This window comes from Phalangium opilio, unplaced genomic scaffold, assembly GCF_054372755.1.
Source record: "Phalangium opilio isolate 3A_F unplaced genomic scaffold, DU_Popi_V2 ptg000011l_1, whole genome shotgun sequence".
Taxonomy (NCBI): domain Eukaryota; kingdom Metazoa; phylum Arthropoda; class Arachnida; order Opiliones; family Phalangiidae; genus Phalangium; species Phalangium opilio.
The window spans coordinates 9,404,578-9,428,493 of NW_028324147.1; the positions used below are offsets into that span (position 1 = coordinate 9,404,578).

Consider the following 23,916-nt stretch of genomic DNA (forward strand, 5'->3'; position numbering starts at 1 on the left):
TCGAGCTAAAAAACTCACGGATATTTTAAATCCTGAAGTTTTTCGTCTCTTGTTATCACGCACAAAGCTAGGTTACTTATAGAGAGCTAGCTTTGCGCGTGCTGACAACCGATGTTGTATCAGAGTATATTCAGAATCAGCTGTCTTTCCAGATAGGGAGTTGCCTATCCTATAGCGCGAAAACAAATTTCCTTACGCTCATTCTTTATCCATGGTGAAATGGTAGTGTGACGTCACGAGGACACTTTGAAATCTAATAGACCCTTTACAAAAGGTGGGCATCTCAGTAACGTCTGATTATTTTAGGGTTAACACGGAACATCCTGTATGTTCATGCAAAGACGTTAGATGGGACTTGAACGTTACCCATCCAACAAAATCCTTTTATTTGAGCTCATATCTAACGTCTTTGTTGTCCACATACCCATCAATGTTAAGATAACAAGGTGGTCATACCTTGGAGGAGAGAGGTGAGATGGAGTGGTAATTATCATGGGCGATCTGCGGCAATGAAAGTCTCCCATAATACCTTGCGGCTGGGGGACTCTGACAAGGCAAAACACTGACATGACCCTACCGAAACGCTGTGAATGCTGGGAGGACTTCGTTGCCGTAGATAGGGGTACAGAGGTAAGGTTATAGGTACATAAAGCGACTCCAACTCACCTCTTTCCTCCAAGGTCAGAGACCAGATTCTACTTTACCCACGACTCATGGAGGGAAAATTCAGAAACCGCTGAAAGAGGGCCAACTGTTGGTGTGTTATCAAGAATATTCACTTTCGCCGAGTGAAGAATTTGGTTAGCTCGAACCTCGATACTTCTAGCCCCTTATCTTACTTCTGGTGTTACTGATATCATATATGCAGTTTGGTCAAATTCGATAACGAATTGTGACTGTGAATGCATAGTTTACAGACGAGGAGGATTCATACCATTTACACAAGGAGCCCAGGCTTTAGACTCACCCAGTGGATCAGACTTCCTTGTGTAACACCTGAAGCTTGGCCTCTCAGTGTAAATGGTATAAATCCTCCTAGTCTGTAAACTATGTATAAAGAACAAACATAAAAACAACAAACAAAACCACTTTCTAAAGTTTATACGTTCCATACATAAAAAAATCAACGTTGTCTATAAATCACCTTTAACCATCTTGTTGTTTCTTTATTCCTTTTGGGACGGAAAAGATGAAGGGATTTTAAGTATTCCGCTCACGAAACGGCGTTATTATTTAAATTTTCGCATCTACGCACGTCAAGTACCATTTTCAAGATAGATTCCTTCACTTCCTCAACCTTTCTATGTAGATCGGAGACAATAAGGCAAGCTTCAACATGAGCGGCAACTTTGGAGAGAGTTTAAAGTTGCTTGCTCCTGTTAGCCACAAATTAGTTTTTAGCCACGTCGTAAATATATGTTTGGTTATTAGTTTCATCTGAAGTGTAGTTGTAGTAATAGTAGTAAAACTAATAAAGTAATAATAATTATATAATCCAATAAAATAGTAAAAAATAAACCAATAAAATAATAAAAAATAAACCAATAAAATAATGACAAATAAACCAATAAAATAATGACAAATAAACCAATATTTTTTTTTTAAAAAAAAAAAAAAATAATGACAAATAAACCAATAAAATAATGACAAATAAACCGATAAAATAATGACAAATAAACCGATAAAATAATGACAAATAAACCAATAAAATAATGACAAATAAACCAATAAAATAATGACAAATAAACCAATAAACCAATAAAATAATGACAAATAAACCAATAAAATAATGACAAATAAACCAATAAACCAATAAAATAATGACAAATAAACCAATAAAATAATGACAAATAAACCAATAAAATAATGACAAATAAACCAATAAAATAATGACAAATAAACCAATAAAATAATGACAAATAAACCAATAAATTAATGACAAATAAACCAATAAATTAATGACAAATAAACCAATAAAATAATGACAAATAAACCAATAAATTAATGACAAATAAACCAATAAAATAATGACAAATAAACCAATAAAATAATGACAAATAAACCAATAAAATAATGACAAATAAACCAATAAAATAATGACAAATAAACCAATAAAATAATGACAAATAAACCAATAAAATAATGACAAATAAACCAATAAAATAATGACAAATAAACCAATAAAATAATGACAAATAAACCAATAAATTAATGACAAATAAACCAATAAAATAATGACAAATAAACCAATAAAATAATGACAAATAAACCAATAAAATAATGACAAATAAACCAATAAAATAATGACAAATAAACCAATAAAATAATGACAAATAAACTAATAAAATAATGACAAATAAACTAATAAAATAATGACAAATAAACTAATAAAATAATGACAAATAAACCAATAAAATAATGATAAATAAACCAATAAAAATAACAAACAAAGCAATAAAAATAACGAATAAATAATAAATAAATAAACCAATAAATAAATCGATAAACCAGTAAAGAAATTGGCTAACTTGCATTAGGATGTCTAAAAGTCCAATTGGTTCGATTTGATTTTGTTTTTACTCCTTGTCTTGCCCTAGGATTAATAGTAGTTAGTTTTCTTTTAAGATAAGCAGCAATAATGAAGGAAAGTATTTAATTATAATAAATCTGTGGTCTTAGGTTATACAGTGGCGACTTGAATCAATATCTTAGAAAAGTTCGTTTATTTTCCTATAGTTTTCTCAGTTTAGCTTTAGATCAGACACCAATTAACCCATCCCCCTCCATTGCAGTAGACATTTTTTGACATATTTAGAAATATCAAAAACAAGTAGACAAAACCAACTCTAACATTATGTTGGTATTTAAATACTATTGGTAATAACATCTGTCAAGGTTTTTATGACGTTGAATCCTATACGATGAGACAAGTTTTAGAGTTCAAGCGAACAGCCTCCATGGGTCAGGGACGAATCCAGCCCTGTTTTCAAAGTTATTGTCAATGATAGTAAAAGTGGAGAAGGCCGTGTCGAGTGTGTCAAAACGAAGTCGAGGGATCGGATACTCTTCCTGGAATTAAAGAGAATGCCTATCATACCACTGAACAGGGTATTAACAAGGGGAGTAGAAGCATAACAGATTTGGCAAAGGGATTTGGAAGTTCGCGCTTATGTTTTAAATTTATTTATGTTTCCTCATCTTTACGCAGTTCACCTTAATTTAACCAATAAGAGGGGCTGAGAAAGATGCGCTCGCAAACCGGAAGCTGAGAGGAAAGTAATCAAAGCGAAAATTTTCCAGCTCATTTTTCTACTCATGCACTTTATACCCTTTTTAATCCGCCGAAACCATTGGCTAACATATCTGAGAAACCACTTAAGTCAATTGTACTAGTTAATTTGCAATTCACATACGCAAAGGATTAATGTGGGGCCCTTCGCTGTTAGGGAAAATCTCAACTTCTCAAGCAACCTTGAAATATCTTTCGGTTTAACAAAAAGCGTGTATTTATTGACACAGTTCGAAAAACTTACGTTTATAACTTAATTTGAATATAAAAATTTGTACTGTACAAACAAAATAATCCGAAACACTTAATGCAGTTAGTATAATTATCTGAGCGTTGCCTACGTTAATCAAGGCCTGTGCGCGGCGCTGATTTATATCATTCGTTTGGCAATTTAAGTTGCCGAATTCTCTCACCTGAAAGCGCTGTTAGCTAGACTTAAAGGGCTCCTTCGGACCCTTAGACACATGGCCCCGCGGATTTCCATCCCCTCTTCATAGACGATCTTCCTCAGTACCCTCCCTCTCTCTGGCTAGGTAGGGGGGTTCGGAAATCCGCGGGGCCATGTGTCTAAGGGTCCGAAGGAGCCCTTTAAAAGCCGACTTCCATCGAAAAGAGTTCTAGCGAACTGAAAACCGAGCATCGAGACTAACAATGGAGCGACCGTGCCGAGTTTCGAAGCCCCGCTGGGGTAAAAGTTGGAAGGGTTCTAGCAGCTAGAACCCTTGCCAGGGAAAAGCAAAAATTCGAGAGGAAATAAATTTAAAAGGATTTCTATTGTTCATCTTCAGTTCTCTAGAACCACGTTGCACGGCTTTCAGTTAGCTAGAACCCTTCCAACTTTTGACCCAGCGGGGCTTCGAAAATCGGCACGGTCGCTCCATTATTAGCATCGATGCTCGGTTTTCAGTTCGCTAGAATCCTTTTTCGCTGGAAGTCGGCCTTTAAAGAATTTTAAATATTCATTTTTCCAGCTATCAATGCCATCAATGCCATCTCGCGGTATAATAGAGAGAAAATAAGAAGTCACGTTTCTTAAAAGTCGCCCCCTTCGAAACTACCGCGCACAGGCCTTGATTAACGTAGGCAACGATCTTAGATAACATTTTTGTCACTTGCAAAATTTCCGGTGACGCGTAGTAATTTTAGCACCCTTAAGGATAGGGCCAAAGCGAGCAAGAGTCTAGTCACTAGGAAAATTTGCATCGAGAGGCTAATAACTAGCAAAATTGCCTCAGTGCAAGCGATGTGAAACTAACAATTGAGGGTGCCCCTACTTGTTTTACCACACTTTTCCAACCCCCCCCCCCCCCGACCACGAAGTGACTGGCCCTCGAGGCTCGAATCATCTCAGGGTATACATAAAGATTTAAAGAGCGAGTTAAGTGGTCTCTAAACCATTTTTTAACCGATTTATATTGATAAAATGACATCAAATTCATTAATTAAACTTACCAAAACGTTTCAGTTAATTTTATTTTGTATAATTTTTTGAAGTTTCAAAGTTTGACTTCTAAGTTCAAGACAGTTTTTATAATAAAAACAAAGGTAAGGCAAGTGTGTAATTAGCGACGGACTTCAAGTATCATGTCTTACACTGAAGTATAGTTGACCATCAGATCCCCACCCTGCTTCATTTATTGGGTACAAGGAGAGAAATACATAATTTCACGGTTGAGGTACAGGTGTAGTAATTATCAAGCGCGTGATAACGTAAAGTGATAGTACCACATAAATGAATCATTAAATTTTTAGTTCATTTTGGAATTGAGTATAAAATAGAAAGCCATTGAAATATACAACTGTACGTCGTCGATCTATCATAATATCAAGGATCCATGTAATTTTAGAAGCAGGAATGGAGAACGGTTAACCTTTACTTCAGTCCGACTCATGGCCCAGTATAGAGCCCCTCCCTCCAACTCTTAACGAAAATTTTAAATTATCTTATTGGCTCACTGAAACTACTTTTTGATGACGTTGCTGACGGGGACCGCGAAAAATACGTAATTCCTTTTTACCTCTGTCGCTATGACCCGCCTTTTCTTTCATACACCTTCCTCCACCAGTCCCGGGGAAGGGGGTCCGGGACTTTGACGCGCCCAGATTACTCTGTTCTCCATTCCTGCTTCTGAAATTACATCTATCCCTGACAATATATATTTTAAAATATGGTGTTTAATTTTTTTTTGGCTGACCTCTTGAAGAAAACACCGACACCCTAGTCACGGTCCGAGTGTTGTCTCCCTTTTGCGTTAGTTTACTACGTCGTCAGACGTTGCACGGTGAAGCAAACGCCAGTTGCGGGCTACAGATCTTTCCCACTAGAAGACAACACTGTTATGACGTCATGATACAAGCAAACAAACGCTGGGCAGTTTGCCTATTTATTTTTTATTTTGCTTTCGAAATATTTTAGATTTATAGAAAACAAATGTAACTTTTAAGAGCTAATTTTAATATTTTCAAGTATTTTAAACAATCAAATTTTTATAGTAGTTGAAGTAAGCTTAATTGAAAAATCGATAAAATGTTTTCAATCAGGGGCGTGATAATTACTATGGATATTTCTCGATTTCAAATATATCTATACATCATCTTGGCGCAGTGGAACGCTTAGGTGGATTATAGTAGCAAAATGTTCATAGAAGACCCCTTTTCATTCCTCCCTCCAGATAACCAATAGCAACATGATTTAAATTCACGGGGACAGTCAAAGATGTGAGTCCTGTCAGATGATAGATAGCCCCAACATGGACTAAGCAATTGCTTTGTCCATGGCCCCAAGGCCCATAGTTCGTCATCAACAAACCGTGACTGCTGAAATCCAGGCGATCATATATAATTTCCTATTGGTTTTATGCTCCCTTTAACGTTAACACTTTTGGTAAAAAGTAAAATTATTTCAGTCGTTTCAGTAGCCCTTTAAAGAATAAGAATTTCTAACAACCCCAAACATTGGAGGCATTCCTACTGTCAGTCAAAGCTAGGAAGATAGAGGTGTTAAGGAGACTTCGACTTCCCTTTTCCCCGTTGAAACGCGCTTACAGATTATCAGCCGTGGTTTCCCCCAGCTACTACTAGGTTCCCCCGTTTTCACTCGTTCTGGAAGATTCTTTGCCGCGCAGCTAATTTCGCGCACACCGTCATCGTTTATCGTCTGCCTAGCATAAAAACTCCGTTATTTTTTGAACTTGGAGGAACCAGCTTGACTGGAGGCGAAAAGAGGGTGTGATATGCTCGGCAGAATGTTACCCACTGTGCTTTAGATTACTTGGGCATGATATTGCAGCGCCATCTGCCGCATGCCTCAGGTTTTAGCCTTATCTTATATGTGAACATTGAAAAAAACCTCGCTATTTTGACCACTAGATGCCACTTGAAGAGTAGGCCCATGCTAACGCGAAGCATGCTGGGTGTTCATCCATCGAAAAAATTATTGATTTTTTTATTTTTTTCTTATTTTAATTGAATTACTAGTTAGTAAATTACTGAAGCTGAAAACTTTAGAATCAAAAAGAAGCAATAGCAAAATAATTATGACATTTACGCAGTTATAAGATATTTTATACAAAGTTATTCTTATTGGATGTTACTATTCAAATGCTTGCACAAAAAGACTAGCTTGACCGCTCTTTCATTTCCTAGCATATTTCGAAACTTACTCCAGTTAAAAGTGACCACGGGTGTGACAAGACAAACTTCAGGTCTAACAAAAACTTAAACTGAAATATGCAAAACCATGATTGTTTTTTAATAAGAGGCCATTTCTAGTTACGTTTCTTAAACTATTTGTAGGAATTTTAGAAAACATATTTTAAAAAATAAATATTTGATTTTAATCAATTGATTTTTTTTAAAAAAATCGCTTGATAAGTTTTAAATATAACTGATTTAAATCAAACAATTCTGTTTGCAAGATCTATTTATTAATTTAGTTCCTTAACTATTTATAGAACTGGTAGACGCTTTCAAGCCAACGCCAAAATGATGGGAAGGTGATTCGTAAATGGTCAGTTTTGGTGGTGGTGACGTCGAGATGACGACGTCGCGCTGATAGCGACTTCTTGTCCAACTGGTCGCTGATGGGTGTCATGGCAGAGAGCCCCCCCGCGCATGCAGGCGATTCTGTCAGGGAAAGTACCACCGACAAGAGACCGGATAACAGTAACTCCAAAGTAAGTTGGAAAACAATTTTATATTTCACCCTTATGTAATAGGCCTTTCCTATAATGGGGGTAATAAAACTGTACCAGTCCAGATAGAACATATAATTTTGTTTAAAAAAGGACGAGCACCGTTTTACTATTTTGTGGGTACGTTCAGTAACGAAAATCTCAAGAAAATCGCTGTTTTCGAAAATGGAGTTGGGGAAACGTCTTACTGGCCCTCAAAACGTTAGGATGCGCAAATGGCTCTATTTAATTATTAGCGAGCTCGCAAATAACGAAATTGTTTAAGCAAATTATGTCCATTTGAATGGTAGAAGTAGATTTGTAAAGAAAACTTATACAATTACTGTAGGAATAGCATTATTGGAATTTAATTTTTAAACCCCGCGCCAACTATTCGTCTGTCAAGTGTTCAACAGTCAAGCGCTACGTCACGCCATCAAAAAAACCATATCGATTAGATGGTTTTTTTGATGGGCAAGCGCTGAGCATCATGACGTCAAAACCGGAAACGGGAAAAAGGGTACAGTAGGGAAAATCTGACATCGCTTAGTAAGCGCTGTCATCAAAGAGCGTTACTGAACGTACCCTTTGTGTTCCTTAAACTTTGTAGTCTGGCAGCTCTGTTGCGAAGAGTTTTTCGTTACTTTGCTTTGGTCATGGTGACGACTAAGGCCTAGGCTGGCAATGTTTTCTTTCCTAACCTCAGGCTCATGAACGAAAATGCCGAAGTGTGTACCTTATTCTAATGTTAGGAAAGGATTTTAAAATATCCATGGTGGCATAACTAGTTAAATATCAACAACAGTTAAAAAACCGAGGCCTAACTTTTAGGGCGATCTGCTAGACCGATAAGGTACAATTAGTTCAGTTATATAAATCGGTTACATAGATAAGACGCACTGTCCGCGGTCAATGTCTGGCAGACCTGCTATAAGAAGAGTACAAGTTCGCAATTTTTGGCGGTAAACGTGGGGGATGGAAATATGGCGGAAAGATGGAGAGGCCTTTTAACAAAATTAGAGTAACCTTATGTATAAGGAGTCTTACAATGTACGTAATTACGCATTTCCATCAAGATGATGTCACACGAAACATTGCGTATTACATAGCTTGCTGTTTCTTCGTTTGCACTCATCGCGCTTAAATTTTTCTTTACAGTTTCAAGACGATAATCGTAGTAAAAGCAAGAAACGCAAAAGCGAAAACGTTAAATCGCCGCCCAACGATCCGACTCACAGCTACGAGGACAGCGCTCCTAAGGGCACACCTTTGGCGGGAGGGGCCCTAGCGGCAGCCCTCTCACCAGCACCTACTCCTGGCTCCGTGCCCGCAGTGGCGGAGGGTACCCTAAGGGTCACAGAATCCCTTCCGGCCCCCGACACGCCCGCGCCAGACTCGCCACCGGCCCCTGAAGACGGTTGCGCCACTGAGGAGATCGTCTGCAGTGCCCCGCACAGGAGAAGCGGCGTCGTCCGTGGACGATTGACCCGCTCTCTCACCACCGGCGAAGTACTTAGTTTCTATAGTTTTGAAGAAGACGCCCATTATAGACCCGGAGGTAAGTGCAACTTCGAATAAGGACCGTTACATTATACCTAGGGCAAGTTGGAACTTCCGCGCAGTACGATAGACTTAAAAGTACCGCTTTGTCAAGCTTCGGTCTATTTACCGTTAGGGAATGCCAGCCTGTATCAATAGCGCACCGATAGCTCATATATGGAATTGTCTCTCGTAATTCCACCCCCATACTGCACTGCTGCCCCTTTCTAAAGGTCTCTGCCAGTAAATGGCAGTCTCTTCTAATCCCAAAAGTATAAGGTCAGGTAACGTTAGGTTATGTTTCTTATTTGAACCCCATAAGTATTAGGTCAGGTATGGTTAGGTTAGGGTTTTTTGAACCTCAGCAGTAGTAGAATACCAAAAATTAGGTCAGGTATGGTTAGCGTGTAATGATCTATTTGCACTTAATAGGTAAGGCAAACTGTAGGGTTAAAATATTTCAAAACTCTAGTTGAGCATTGCTATTATCCAAAACAGCAGTTTTGAACTGTTCCACTGTTTTTGGAACCGTGGTTGCTATTTCGCGAACTGCTCTTCTGCATGGGAACCTTACAGAATTCCAAGGTAGTCTTCGATTTTATACAACATGCAGTGCAGAATTGCCAGATTTTCCAGGCAGTAAAAGTCAGAATGGGGGATACAAGGGGAGTCGCAGGCTACTTGTGGAACCCGTTAATGGTGGCAAATCAGTCTTCTACTTGGCCATCGATTAGAGTTAACAGCGCGTTTGTGAGGTCAAACCTACATTATACATAAACAGTGTCAAGTTAAGAAGACGGCGAAAGTGCCGCTATTGAAAGGACATGGGTACATTGATTTTGTACGCCTGTGGCCATGAGCATTTTCTCATGAATGGGTTTATCAAAAACGCAGTTCAGAAGAAGATTGGGTTTGAGTTGTAGCGGGAGTTCAGAACCAATTGATTTGCTAGTTTTTAGACTAGTTTCGAAGCGAATTAAATTTATTTCCATTAGATTTGGTAATATAGGAGGCTGAAGCTTAATCCTCCTGGTGGGACATACGCTACGCGTTAGGCTAGATCTAGGGGACTTCGACCGCCCATTTTCCCCAGCTACTACTAGGTCCCCCCTCCAGTTTTAACTAGTTCTGCGAGATTCTGTACCGCGCAACTAATTCGGCGCACATCGTCTGCTGGCATATCTTATTTCTAAGGCCTAGGCCTAAGCTAGCATGAAAAACCCGTTCTTTTTTTAATTGGGAATTGCATGGTCACGTAATGCGCGTAACCAAGGTAACCATGTGCGCGTGAACGAATCTCCCATCCGAGAGGTCGAAACTGAGCTCTAAAGCACGGGGAGTAGTCTCCCTCGCACCTCTATCCTCCTAGGCTAGAGAGTGAAGCTTGTTTTTGAAATTACCACTGAATCCATCTATTTGGATTTAATTTACAATTCAAAAGAATACTTTATAGTAGAATAATAAAAAATGCATTTATTTTTCCGCTTTGGTGAGTTTAGTCTCCCTTTAAATGGCCCGGTTGTTTGTGGAGGCTAATGATAAAGCCAGAAAGGTGTCGGCCGCTAAAGCGAATCATTATTTAATGACTCTACTCTGCCTCCTCCATATTCTCGAAATCGCTTTCCCCCCACTTCTCTGAAACACGGCGCACACAGCGGAACTTGGTTTAAAGAAAAATGCCTATCTTTCACCAAGTCTCTACGCAGTCTTTTTAGATCATACACGTACAGATTGCCAACGTACTTGACCGTAAATCCATAGTAATAATGTTTCGCTTTCGCGCCCATAAGTAGTTATGTTTAATATTGATTTTAACGAAAAAAAGTTAGCATTGGCGCGGTATGGGTTTCAACGGGATCTAAAGTGCATCCGCGGCCTCACAGATGTTATATTTATAAAAATTCCTTTTGTATATTGACATTGCACGCGCCTAGTTTATATAAACATAAGTTTATAAGATATGGTTCATAAGTATGACACTAAATATACTTCGTAATGCTTGAGACTTGCAGCTCGAGCTAGAACGACTCGAGAATTGACTACACTCGGTTAATTTTGCAGTCCATATTCCTATTTAGTCTCAGGCGTCGCTTTACGAAAATCTATGACGTTTCACCTACTTCAGTCACTTCGTGACAAGCTCTCAGTAACCAGTGACAAACTTAATGAAACATATCTTATGAGCTTATGGTATAAAGAATTTGTACGTTTTATTTTTCATATACTAGTAAAGCTACCCAACGTTGTCCGTAGTGTTTTAAGGGTATGAAGGTCCCTTTCCATGTAGACACTAAATACATAGTTTTCAGACTAGGAGGGTTGATACCATTTACAACAGGAGGCCAGGATCTTTGTCGGACAAAGTACAGTACCAAGTAGCCCCGCCTCCTGGTGTAAATGGTATCAATCCTCCTAGTCTGAAAACTATGTATACTCATTGGGGCCACTCGTATGGAATATCGGCGTAAAGTGGGTTTTTAAGAAACTAACCTTATTGCAACATTCAAATTCAATAAAATGATTATTGGTAAAGCTAAAATATTACGGTTTGAATTTTGAAATAGGACGTTGTTTACAGTTTTACTGCACCAAACCACTTCTACAACTTTTTCCCAATGTTACTGATATTAGCTATGCAGTTTGCACAAATTCGGAATGCACGGATGAAGGATGCGCGTGAAAAACATTCGACGCTCTATAGGATGTGCAACACCCTATAAAATCGATACTAGCGCCGCCTGGCTACCAGCTCTGGAAACCCTCCCGGTAAAAATAAAAAATACTGGATATAAGAAAAAACACGCTACTGTCGATATTTTTCCTTAGCGTCGTCTGCTAGAAGCAAAATAGTAATTATTTTTCTTATGTCCAGTATTTTTTATTTTTCCCGCGAGGGTTTCCAGCGCTGGTAGCCAGGCGGCGCTAGTATCGACTTGTCTACTTTTTAGTATAGGGAGTTGCACATCCTATAGAGCGTCGAATGTTTTTCACGCGCATAATTTATCCATGGTAACTCAGCATAAAGAAGAAACAAACAATTTTTTCAAAAATATATAAGATAAAGTATAGTAAGGGGGGGGGGCATAGTCTTAAAGTAAAAAGAATGGTTAATAGAGATATGCCATAGCATAAAAAGAAGGAGGACTAAGTATGGAGTGGAAAAATGATCTTATATATTTATAAAATCAAGGACGATTAAAATGGTGTGAGTATTAGATCTCCTGGGTAATATTAATATCTCTGGGGGGGGGGGTATGAAAGAAGAGGAGGGTGATAGCTACAGAGTTAAAAAGGAACTACGTATTTTTCGCCGTCCCCGTCAGCAACGTCATCAAAACGTATAATTTAAAATTTTCGTTACGTGTTGGAGGGTGGGGCTCTATAGGGTGTTTCCGCCAGAGTAAAAAGGGGGAAGAAATAGGGGGCGAAAACCGGTTTTCAGGGGATGTCAACAGATGTCAACATGGCGTCCTGACGTGGCCAGAGCGGGCAGCCGGCAAGGGGAGAGGAAAGGGGGAAGGTAACTTGACGTCACGCGCAAAGACCCTATACTGGGCTACGAGTCGGACTGAAGTAAATACTAACCGTTCTCCATTCCTGCTTCTGAAATTACATCTATCCCTACAATTACATTAAAGCATTCCTTGATCCACGACCGTAAATATAACAAGGAGTTCCTGTTATAAAAGTTCCGAAAATATTGATTTTAAAATGTTAATAAACGTCGCTTAGCACCTTGACCTCGTATTTACGTCACAGCGGCTATGTACAATCAAAGCTAGGCTTCATTAAACAAACCTATTTTACCAATTACATTTATTTACGTAAGCCAATGCATTATTAAATTAGTTTATTTAAAAAGTCCTTTTTATAATGTAATAACCACCAGGAACGCTGATGTGCCTTTTCCCGCGTTCCCTTGTTAACTCTTTAACAAGTTAAATAAGTAAAATGACTTTGAAATCGTTTCAGATTCGGTTTACGTGGACAGCCAGCGACCTGATCAACCTTTCTACATTTGCAGTATACAAGAGTTCAGAAAGGTAGTTCATTTAAATTCACTTCAAGTCATTAATTTAATTTAAATTAACTTCAAAGGAAAATTACAAGTATAATAATTTTCTCTTTTATTCGAAAAATCATAAATATTCCAAATGGTTATCCAGGATGTAGGCTGAGTATACTACTGCCTACGTTTAAATGCGCAGACTGGCTAGGGCACCCCAATTTTTTTTATAGGCGAGAGTGGGGCAAAGGGACCCCAAATTTATAGTCTACGTGGTCCACAGGGTTGCCACGGGTCAGGGAAAACCTGGAAAAGTCTGGGAATTTAAAAATGGGCCGGAAAAGTCAGGGAATTTTAAAATTTTCAGCAAAGTCAGGGAATTTGATTTTAGTTTGTAAAATTTCTGGGGATTAGTCTTTGTTGAAATAGACTAATGGCACCACATGTTATTTCCCCTATGAGCTTAATAGGAACTAGAGGGCTGCCATTACTCTATAGTAATGAACGTTTCTCCTCATCCTCTCTTAACGCAGAAAACTCTAGAGCAATCCTTCAAAAAGTCTAGAATTGTTTTTGTAAAGTAAATGCTCTCTAAAAAATCTCTTAGACTATTATTTATAGTTAAAATGTTTCTTAATCATTTTGGTGCTACAAATACATTGGAAAACTTAATGTAGATCGAGTTTATTTTATTATAAGCACTTAAAACGTGCTGTAAACATTTACTTTTTCGGCCTAAAAAGGTCAGGGAAAATCTCAGAAAAAGGTCAGGGAAAACCTGGAAAAGTCAGGGAATTTGGTTCTGAAAATTCAGTGGCAACCCTGGTGGAACACAAAAATCCTAGAAGCTTGAACCTGAACAAAGCGACTTAAATATCTAAATTGAGTTAGAAAGGGTTAACGTCAGCCGCTGAGCCCACTCTCGGCCAATCGGGCGTCTTATTTCAACAGCTTTACAATCCGTCAGGTTTTCCACCATTTCTAGGGAAAGAGGAGGAGCGTTTAGCAAACACGATCTGCCCTCTCCGATCGTTCGACGACGTAGCGTAGCGATCGATAGATCGACAAATATTTCTATCTCTTATAAATTATAACATAAGTATGTGAACCTCTATACTTACGATAATAAATGCAGAGGTCGATTTACCGACGCGATCAAAGCTTGCCCTCTTTTATAGTCATCGGAATCATCAAGCCGAACTAGCGGACGCAACGAACACTGCTTCTTATTTAAATCTAGTTACCAGGCTTCCTAGGTAGAATTCTACAATGGAATCCCCTCTGAGAGTCGAGGTTTGGGGTAAAAGAACGGAAATGAGACCCCCTTTTAGCCGCCGCAGATCTACGAACTTGTGGCTTTGCAAATAAAGCTATATCATGGATAAAGAATGCGCGTGAGGAAATTTGTTTTCACGCTATAGGATAGGCAACTCCCTATCTCGAACGACAGCTTATTCTGTATATACGATGTTACAAGATCGGTTGTCAGCACAAGCAAAGCTAGGTCTCTAAGTAACCTAGATTTGTGCGTTGCTGACAAGAGACGAAAAAATTCAGGATTTAAAATATTGGCGAGTTTTTTAGCTTGAGTGCACGGACCTCTAGGCCATAGTTTCAAATACGTATTTGAAACCAAAGCCTAGAGGTCCGTGCACTTGAGCTAAAAAACTCAAGGATATTTTTAATCCTGAAAATCGTGAGGTTTTTCGTCCCTTGTCAGCACGCACAAACCTAAATTGCATAGAGACCTAGCTTTGCGCGTGCTGACCTCTGTTGTAACAGAATATATACAGAATAAGCTGTCGTCCGAGATAGGGAGTTGCCTATCCTATAGCGTGAAAACAAATTTCCTCACGCGCATTCTTTATCCATGGCTATATCAAACCCTTCCATATTCAAGCGTGAATTTACAATACACTTGCGTGTTGATCCTCAGGTTTCTTGACACGTTAATGTCAAGGCCAAAATACGGGATGGGCAAACCTCAGTGTCGGGACATACATTGCCACCTCTGCGCGTTCTCGCAGGTGTCAAAAAGCGAAATGGAATGGATGCTTCATTCACACAGTGCTCAATTATGATATGTGAGACTATAGGTTGAATGAAAGTTTCAAATTTTATTCGACAACGGGCCTGAAAGGGAGGGTCAGCTTCGCTTATTGACTGACGTCCGTCACGCGCTTGTGACATTCCATGCCCTCATCATTCTGCAATCGAAACTACTCTATTCCCTTCCTTCCACCTTGAAATGCCCTTTACAGGAAGTTGCTTTTTATGGCGGCACGCCTATAGCGTTAAATTAGTCGGATCAAGAGAGTCAAGAACCAGAATCGTCTTTCGATGGAGAGGAAGAAAGGAGCGCTCAGCTTCTCCAATTTTCCTCCTCCCAATCCCGCAGTGGTAGAGGAGGAGGGGGATGCGCAATCGATTAACGTAGCTGGACCACTGAGAAGGGATTGATCCCCGGTACTAGGCTGCTTTCATTAGTTGCCTCTCACAGTCTCACTTCCCGCGTTCTCTATCCTCGAGGCTCGAGCTCGTGGTACCCGTTTTCTATCACTTTGTTTTGTCCTATCTACAATGTCCCCATCCGCCTCTACCCCGCATCCCGTTATTTGTCACGCACGCGTTTCTCGATCTCAGTAGCCACCTTGCAAAAAGCGCCTGGCGCTATTATTAAGGATTTTTCAGTTTATTGGTTTTATTTGATTTTGGTTTTATTCTCCGAAATTGTGCATAGTTCATTTCTAGAGTGCATTACCGAGACGCAAATTTCTTTTAATGGTTTTTTTACACTGTCCTATTTTTATCCTTTTTTTTTGCCAAAGGATTCGGCGGCCCAAAACCGCTAATTTATTTCGGCTCGCCTCCATTTTTTTGTCTAGTGACGACGAGTGTTTCCAGCTTTTATCAGGAGAGTGAGAGGGGGATAAAATGTCTCCCTCCACTTTCAGAGAGAGAAAGAGCGCGCTCTCTCCTCTCTCCTTTGGCGCATGCGCGTTGAGTGACGTCGCGGCTAAGGTTCTAAAATGGCGGTCTTTAAGCGGAAGTTCGCGGTTCTCGAAGGAAAGGTGATTTTTTCGCCATTTTCCGAGTATTAAACGCGACTAATTAGGACGTGTACTCATCGAAATGGACTAATTGGTGAGTCAATACTTTTTAGAGATTTTTCGCGTCGTTTTTTGTGGCTGTGGCGGGAGTGTATGTTTTCGGAGCGCGTTCCTCAAAGAGGAGGTGAAAATCCCTCCGCGATGCATTGCTTTTCGTCCTAGACGTTGCCCGGGTGCGCCTTCGATTAAAGCCCGCTAAGACTGCTTTGCATTTCTGATGCTGCTTTTCACTTCTCTTCGTTCGTCGCGGCACGGTTACCTTCGTATTATATTAGAGAGAAAACCGCTAAGCCTCGGTTAGATGACGTTTATGATTTTCTCGCCTTTGTTATTCGTTTCACCTTAGAAATTCGGGTTGTAAAGCCTCGATTGACGGGGGAACGAACGTCGATCGGCGCGTAGTTACGCGAACGAGCGAGCGGATAGCCGCGCTGAGAAATTATCTTTAAAACGCTCTGCAAATAGCCTTACTACTAGTAATAATTTTTCATTTCTGTTGTAAATTCCCTTCGATTACTTTTACGCGTTAAGGCGTACCAAGGATACCACAGACTAGTCAGTAGTCACCACTTATTACTTATATCAGAATGAGGGAATATGGGTGGCGGCCATTTCGCTAGGAAAAAAAGGTTTATCGGGGTTAAATTAATTGGGAGTCAGGGTGAAATTACGTAGTTTCTTGTTGTCAGTGGTAAGATCTAATAGTCTCGAATCTAGACAGTCATTAGGTCAAAAAGTAATTCGTTAACGGAGTATAAATATAATATCACGAGATAAAGAGGGAGAGACCACCAATCCTCTCAATATTTTTCCCTCCTATCATCACTCTCAGCGCTCTTTAAATAGCTTTGAAATTGCAAATTGAATCACACAAGCATAGCCGCGATAGAAAATGGACTTGTATTTCAGTGACGCCTTCTTGACCTCGAAAATCTTTGTGATGAAAACGGAGGGGCCAATCGCGTGCGTTATTGTCGAAGGCGATTTCAGTGGCTATTTAGTTTAGCATTGTAGACGCATCTTTGTTTTCTTCCATGAACTATAGTTAGAATAAGGGAAAAAATGAGAACAGTTTTGTGCTTGCTAAAATACGAGTCAAAATGGATTGTTACATTGTTTAAAGTGACTTTTTGGACAATTTAGTCAAACTCAACATTCAAGCAGAAGTTTTATTAAAGGAAAAAAAAAAAAAAAAAAAAAAAAAAGCAGAAGTTTTAGAATCGTTAGCGACGACTCCTTCCCCCCCCCCACCGGAATCGGCCGATACACTGAAACAGGGTTCATACAAACCTGGAAAACAGGGAAAACCTGGAATAATCAGGGAAATAAATAGTTGGGGAAAACTCAGGTAAATTCATAATTTTTAGTAAAATTCAGGGAATTCATGGGAATTTGCGTCAAACAGCTGCCGAGTCATTAAGCAAAATGTTCATAAACAACCCCTACGTAGGATTAACATTACACTATACTTTGGAGGCTCATAACTGTGGTTATATTAGAGATACGGGGATGTCATTTTTACCCCCTCCTTCGTTAACATTTGCTCCATAGGATACTCCATATAGAGTGCTGTCAGTTGTGACGTCAGATCCAAGGTTAAACGTCACGAGTCTGCCTTTAGCAATGGGCGGCCATGACAGTTACCGTTTTTTCTTTATGGGAAAACCACATGGGTGACGTCACACCGGCGCTTCTGACAGCACTCTATACGGGAAGAACCTGGAAATCTCAGGGAAATTTGTTTTCCAAAAGTTGTATGAACCCTGTGAATCCAATAACAAATTGATCACTATTTTTCTAGCGTTAAGTGCTAACCCGTGTTAGAATTAGTAATAAAATTGACATTGTTAGTTACAAGAATACATCTAAAATAGTGAAATCATTTCTTATTGGCGGTAGAAAATGTATAAAAGATGTTTTTGATGCGCTCAGAATCACCTTATCAATCGACACGGGTTGGCTAGTATGTAGTAATTGGAAGAAAATAAGTGTGCCTAAACCAAACTCCGTCAGAACTAGTATTCAACACGCGCGTTTTTCTAAGTACTTCTTAAGCATATATTCAAAACATTGTCATTCGTAAAGCGACACCGTGTTAAAGAGTGGCTGAAAGTTAGGTGAGAAAGTGGGTCAACAAGGAAGGTTCCTTTTTTTAGTAGCTTAAGAAAAAGAGAACCATCTTTGTCCACCCCTTTCCCGTCAGCTGTATTTTCTCTATCATGCCATGCTAGTCTCTTTAATCAAAAATAACATATTTTGAATTAGAGATGCGAGTCGGTAATTTACCGTCCGTAAATTACCGGTAATTTACCGTCCGTAAATTACCGGTAATTTACCAAATACCGCGTAAATTACAGATTTATTTCTTACCGTAATTTTAGAATGGTAATTTACCGTCCGTAAATTACCGGTAATTTACCAAATACCGCGTAAATTACCGATTTATATCTTACCGTAACCTTAATTTACCGGTAAATTACAAAATTACCGCGGTAATATGTCTGTTAAAACATAAAATACCATAAATTGCGGTAATTTTTGGGTAATTTAAAATTTTTAATCAGTAATTTACCGGTAATTTCTCGGTAAATTACCATTTTTAAAAATTACGGTAATTTCACATCTCTATTTTGAATCCATCTTTAACCTCCAAGTTAAATAGTTCTTGTTTTTCTTTGTTTTACGATTACTCTTTGTATGATCTAGAGCTATTTCAGTGGGGGAAAAATTTCGTCTGCTACGAAAATTGGGCCTACCTTTGAGTGTAGGGCGGACATTTTGTGAGGGTTTCTCTATGGGCAAATAGCATTGGTGACGTAGCCATTACCCCCTCTGAAATAGCTCTATAAACACACTGGTTACCATAATTTGCTATCCTAAAAAGTACTAAATAAACTTTCTAATTGAAACCATTTGGGTTTTTTTAATCTTTAGAGTAAGAGGGACACGCTAAGCGCGATTGTCCGCTGGTATTACCGGCTGTCCGAAGTACCCGAAGGTGTTTACCAGCTTTTGGTACAAGATCGGAACACTGAAAACGGTGAATAAAAGCGTAATTTTCTTTAGCGGTCATTCACCTTGAGCTTTAATTTTATTTTCTTGGATAGTATCTGGCAAAGAGTTGATCATCAAGGACCCAGTGGTGAAGTCGCGGGAGTTGTTCATTTCGGACGCGACTGACACCTATCCAGTTTCGTCTCTCAGGTACATTTTACTTGCACGATAGACTTTCGTTACGAAACCGCGTTTTAATCATTTCTGGCTGGGTTATTAGGGGCAAGTGTAAAGTGTACCACTATTCGGACATCTTCGCGGCGAAAGAGTTTGTGGCTTTGCAAGACGCCTTTTTCTACGTTCTTGGCTATAACCCGGAGACGCGCAGGCTGGCGAGTACGCAGGGCGAGATCCGGGTGGGACCCAGCCACCAAGCTCGGCTCCCAGAGTGCCGGCCTGATGCTCCGCCCAGGGACATGCCCGAAAGACGCGAAATGTTGGAAGAGCTGCGTTGGACGCCAGGCGTTCCCGACTGCGACCTGATGATGTACTTGCGCGCCGCCCGCAGTATGGCGGCATTCGCCGGTATGTGTGACGGAGGCTCGGCCGAAGACGGCTGCGTCGCCGCTTCTCGAGACGACACCACCATCAACGCCATGGACTTAGTACGTCTTAGAGTCAGCGCTCTCGACTAATACTACTATATCTATCTATCCGCCTCCTTATATTCAGCTTCACGAAAGTGGCTACGATACGGGCAAAGCGCTCCAGGCTCTGGTCAAAAACCCCATTCCCAGGGGCATCGACAAGAAATGGACCGAAGAGGAGCAAGTATGTTTTTGAATATTAATATTCCATAGGATTATAAAGGAACTTGGCGCTACCCTTACAGAAACGCTTCGTCAAAGGCCTAAGACAATATGGGAAAAACTTTTTTAAAATTCGCAAGGAACTTCTACCTCACAAGGAGACGGCTGACTTGATCGAGTTCTACTATTTGTGGAAGAAGACGCCGGCCGCTGCCACTTCCAGACCACACAGACGACATAGACGACAGAGCGTTCTCAGGAGAATACGAACTTGCCCAAGACCCAACCGACCCGCTTCCAATGATTACAGTCCGTTAAAAACTTACCACATCTTAATTCATCTTTCACAGGGTTCATACAAACCTGGAAAACAGGGAAAACCTGGAAATATCAGGGAAATAAATAGTTGGCAAAAACCTCAGGGAAAACTCAGGGAAATTTCGAATTTTTAGTAAAATTCAGGGAAATCAGGGAAATTTGCGTCAAACAGGGGCCGAGTAATTAAGCAAAATGTTGGTGAATATTCCCTCCTTAGGATTAACATTACACTAAACTTTGGATTCTAATAACTCTGGTTATATTAGATATACGGGGATGTCCTTTGATTATGTAATAGTCATATTTGCCCCCCCCCTCTCCTTCGTTAACATTTGCTCCATAGGATACTCCATATACGGGAAAAACCTGGAAAATTCAGGGAAGTATATGGGGAAAAGCCTGGAAATCTCAGGGAAATTTGTTTTCCAAAAGTTGTATGAACCCTGTTTCACCAATTATTGCATCTATTCATTTTGTCTTTGCAGTGGATTTGAGTTCAGCCAGTGAAGATGATGATTCCGATGACTCAGATTCTCGCGATTTGAGCGGCTACGCTTGTCACCATTGCTACACCACCAGTAAGATATATAAGACTAGCTGTTACCCTCGGCGTCGCTCGCGTGTAATAAGAACTATCAAAGGGATATAAAGGATGTGTAGATTTTACTGATGACTAATATTTTTGTAGCACCCTAAGAGCGAGGGCACTCGGCGTTGCCCGTCAGCCCGTCGGGACATTTTTTATTACTTTTCACGCGGACATTATTCCATAAAGAAGGGTTTTTAAGTTTTTGGCCGCCATTTAAAAAGATGGCAACAAATCGAACCCAAAAGACCAATCAGCCCGTCTATAGGTTAAAGGAAACCCGTGTACAAAATAGTTCCGAAATCGGTTGAAACGCGCGGACTTCCATCAAATTTATATAAAGAAAGGGTAGATTTTACTGATTCGACTAATATTTTGTAGCACCCTAGGAGCGAAGGCACTCGGCGTTGCCCGTCAGCCTGTCGGGATGCATTTTTTTATTTCTTTTCACGCGGACATTATTCCATAAAGAAGGATTATTTAGTTTTTGGCCGCCATTTAAAAAGATGGCAACAAATCGAACCCGAAAGACCATTCAGCCCGTCTATAGGTTAAAGGAAACCAGTGTACTAAATATTTGCGAAATCGGTTGAAACGCGCGTACTTTGTTGCATAGAGAAGATTTTTACATTTCTGGGCGCCATTTTTTAAGATGGCGGCGGATTGGAAAAATCTTTCTTTGTACGCGCCTACTACTTATGAGTAACGTTCCTGCAAATTTTCAGCCTTCTAGGGCAAGCGGTTTGGGCTGGGCGTTGATTATCAGTCAGTCTGTCAGTCAGGACTTTGATTTATATAGATATATATAGATAATGCCTCTGTTGGCAATAGTTACGACTTAATTCACTCGCGTGCGGATTCACTTGATAAGCTTTTTCTTTCCGATTAAGCTTTCAATATTTTATGAAGTGTGTTAGCGCGAAACTATGAAACCTCGAGTGTTTGTAGCTCATTCCCTGTGCCCAACCAATAATGCTAATGATTTTTTAATGGTTTCTACGCAATTGGGTCACTTGGAGGGTCCGCGGGCCGCGGCGCAAGTATATGATTGATCAGCTTTCAGTTTCCTGATTAATTAATTAATCAATCAGGAAAGGCAAATGAGGTTAATATGGGAGGTGATAGAATTGGTGTTGGGGGCAAGTCACTTCCGGTGGACACGGGGCAGTCGGCACCTATAGGGTTGGGTCGCTTACATCAGACATGTGTCGTATCCCCTCTAAACTTTGTCGCCCATAAGCTTGAATTACAGGAGTGCGCTGCACTCCTGACTAAATGTTTATGGGTCTTATTCAGAGTTAAAGTGTTAGTGACATAATTTTCGTCACCCACAAACTTAAAATGCAAAAAAAATCCTTGAAAAATCTAGTTTATTATGATATGTTTACTTTTGTATTTGGTTTCGTAGAAATTTGTAAAATTGCAATCAAAGTTTAGTGTTTGGAAAAGGCCTAGTTAAAATTTTGTTTCGCTTAATGACGTAGTAAGGAGAAACTTTCACTCTAGATGTCGCTCACGTGACGCCTGTTAGTGTCTCAGCGCCGCGTTAAGCCTATTTTATTCAGATTCCCGCGCCATTGGTATACTCGGGAGTCTCGCGCTTGGCTTTTCCGCGAGATGCCGTGAGTGACGTATCAAGGAGAAAAACCCGCCAAAAATCTTCTCCGCAAATTTGCTTTTGCCCCCAAATTTCATGTTTTCGAAGTGTTTTTTCTGTGTTTTCCCTCATTTTTAAATATTTATTAAGCATATTTTTGGAATCAGAAGAGTTTAAACTCTCAAAAAAGTAAGGTTTTATTTAGATTTGAGATCATTTTTAAATCACGTCGCTATTCCTTTAATCAAAATAATCAGTGGGCAGTTTACCAATCAAAAATCATGGCTAGGTAGACTGTTATTTTCATTTGATAGGTAGAATTTTGAACACTATAAAAAGTGTGGTATAAAAAACATTTCAGGGTTTGTACGGAACCTGGATAACCTGGATAAGTCAGGGATATGGAAAATAGGGGAATAAGTCAGGGATATGGAAAATAGGGGAATAAGTCAGGGATATGGAAAATAGGGGAATAAGTCAGGGATATGGAAAATAGGGGAATACGTCAGGGATTTAAAACTTTTTCCTAAAAAGTCAGGGATATGTCAGGGATTTCGTTTGGTATGTCAAACCATGCTTTGAGCAATGCTAAATATGAGCCAGGTGTGAAAAGTGGGCCTTAAAATGGTCAGGGATATTGCGAAAATTTGGTCAGGGATTTTCAATGTAAAACTTTCGTACGAATCCTGCATTTGGTTGCGCAACTACATTGATTACTGTATCAAGAAGTTATATCAGTATCTCAGAGAGAAGATATAAGATGCCTTTGTATTCGCGCGCCATAGTCCCAGTCCCCCTTTCAAAATACAAGGGGGGACGTAAAAGGAGGCGCCGGGCTATTTCACTCTCGTCAGTCGGAAATTTTCCTCACTCGCGTCGTCGCGCTGACTCACGTCAGCCTGACGTGAGTTTTCAAGAACCAATGAGATGCTGGTTGTAATTTAGAGACGGGGATTGACTGCGGACCTACGTTAGGACTGGAGATAAAGCTGGAAATCTGGCAAATTTATATCTTCTCTCTGAGATACTGATATAACTTCTTGCTGTATCGGGAATATGACGCCAACCAGATCACACCCCATTTTATTTAAGGTCGGCAGGTTCCTTAAATTGTTTTTCTTTTTAAACTCGTTATTAACGTCACAACCCTTCGCAAAATTAAAGTCTTTCTTTTCGGGAAAACAGTGTTAAGGCATTTTCCTATTTTCGTGATACAATTGGGCCAATAACAGCGCCTTTGCTATTGCTACTATCTATGGTTCTACCAAACGCGGTGTGAGTCTCGGACTATCGGGAGTGGGGACTGGGGTAACACGCCAGAGCTGGGCAGCCTTGGTGTAGGCAAAAACCAATCACAATAGAGATTAAGCAGATGTGAGGAACCCCCTCTACAACCACCAAATAATTCCTCTTTGACGCTTTTTACATCGGCTGTCGTCAGTGATCGGAGGGGGGGGGGCTTTAACCTTAAATTAATTCGACGGTCCGCTGACTTA

The 23,916-nt window shown here is 39.9% G+C and overlaps 1 protein-coding gene and 1 long non-coding RNA gene across 4 annotated transcripts in view; one reads left to right on the forward strand and one right to left on the reverse strand.

Moving 5' to 3' along the window:
- Gug (arginine-glutamic acid dipeptide repeats grunge) overlaps window positions 1–23,916 on the forward strand; it is a 52,119-nt gene that overhangs the window by 13,419 nt on the left and 14,784 nt on the right. For all 3 annotated transcript variants that reach the window (XM_089860584.1, XM_089860586.1, XM_089860585.1), the window contains exons 2-10: window positions 7,243–7,464; window positions 8,620–9,019; window positions 12,973–13,043; window positions 19,051–19,156; window positions 19,224–19,320; window positions 19,391–19,775; window positions 19,843–19,941; window positions 20,003–20,228; window positions 20,723–20,815. In XM_089860584.1, coding sequence (XP_089716710.1) covers window positions 7,372–7,464; window positions 8,620–9,019; window positions 12,973–13,043; window positions 19,051–19,156; window positions 19,224–19,320; window positions 19,391–19,775; window positions 19,843–19,941; window positions 20,003–20,228; window positions 20,723–20,815 — 1,570 coding nt within the window. In that variant the 5' untranslated portion in view covers window positions 7,243–7,371. The remainder of the gene's footprint in view (window positions 1–7,242; window positions 7,465–8,619; window positions 9,020–12,972; window positions 13,044–19,050; window positions 19,157–19,223; window positions 19,321–19,390; window positions 19,776–19,842; window positions 19,942–20,002; window positions 20,229–20,722; window positions 20,816–23,916) is intronic.
- On the reverse strand, window positions 2,708–14,604 carry LOC149710282 (uncharacterized). Its single transcript, XR_016377720.1, has 2 exons — window positions 14,128–14,604; window positions 2,708–3,069 (listed from the first exon to the last, which is right to left on the reverse strand). It is a non-coding gene; the product is annotated as an uncharacterized LOC149710282 (long non-coding RNA).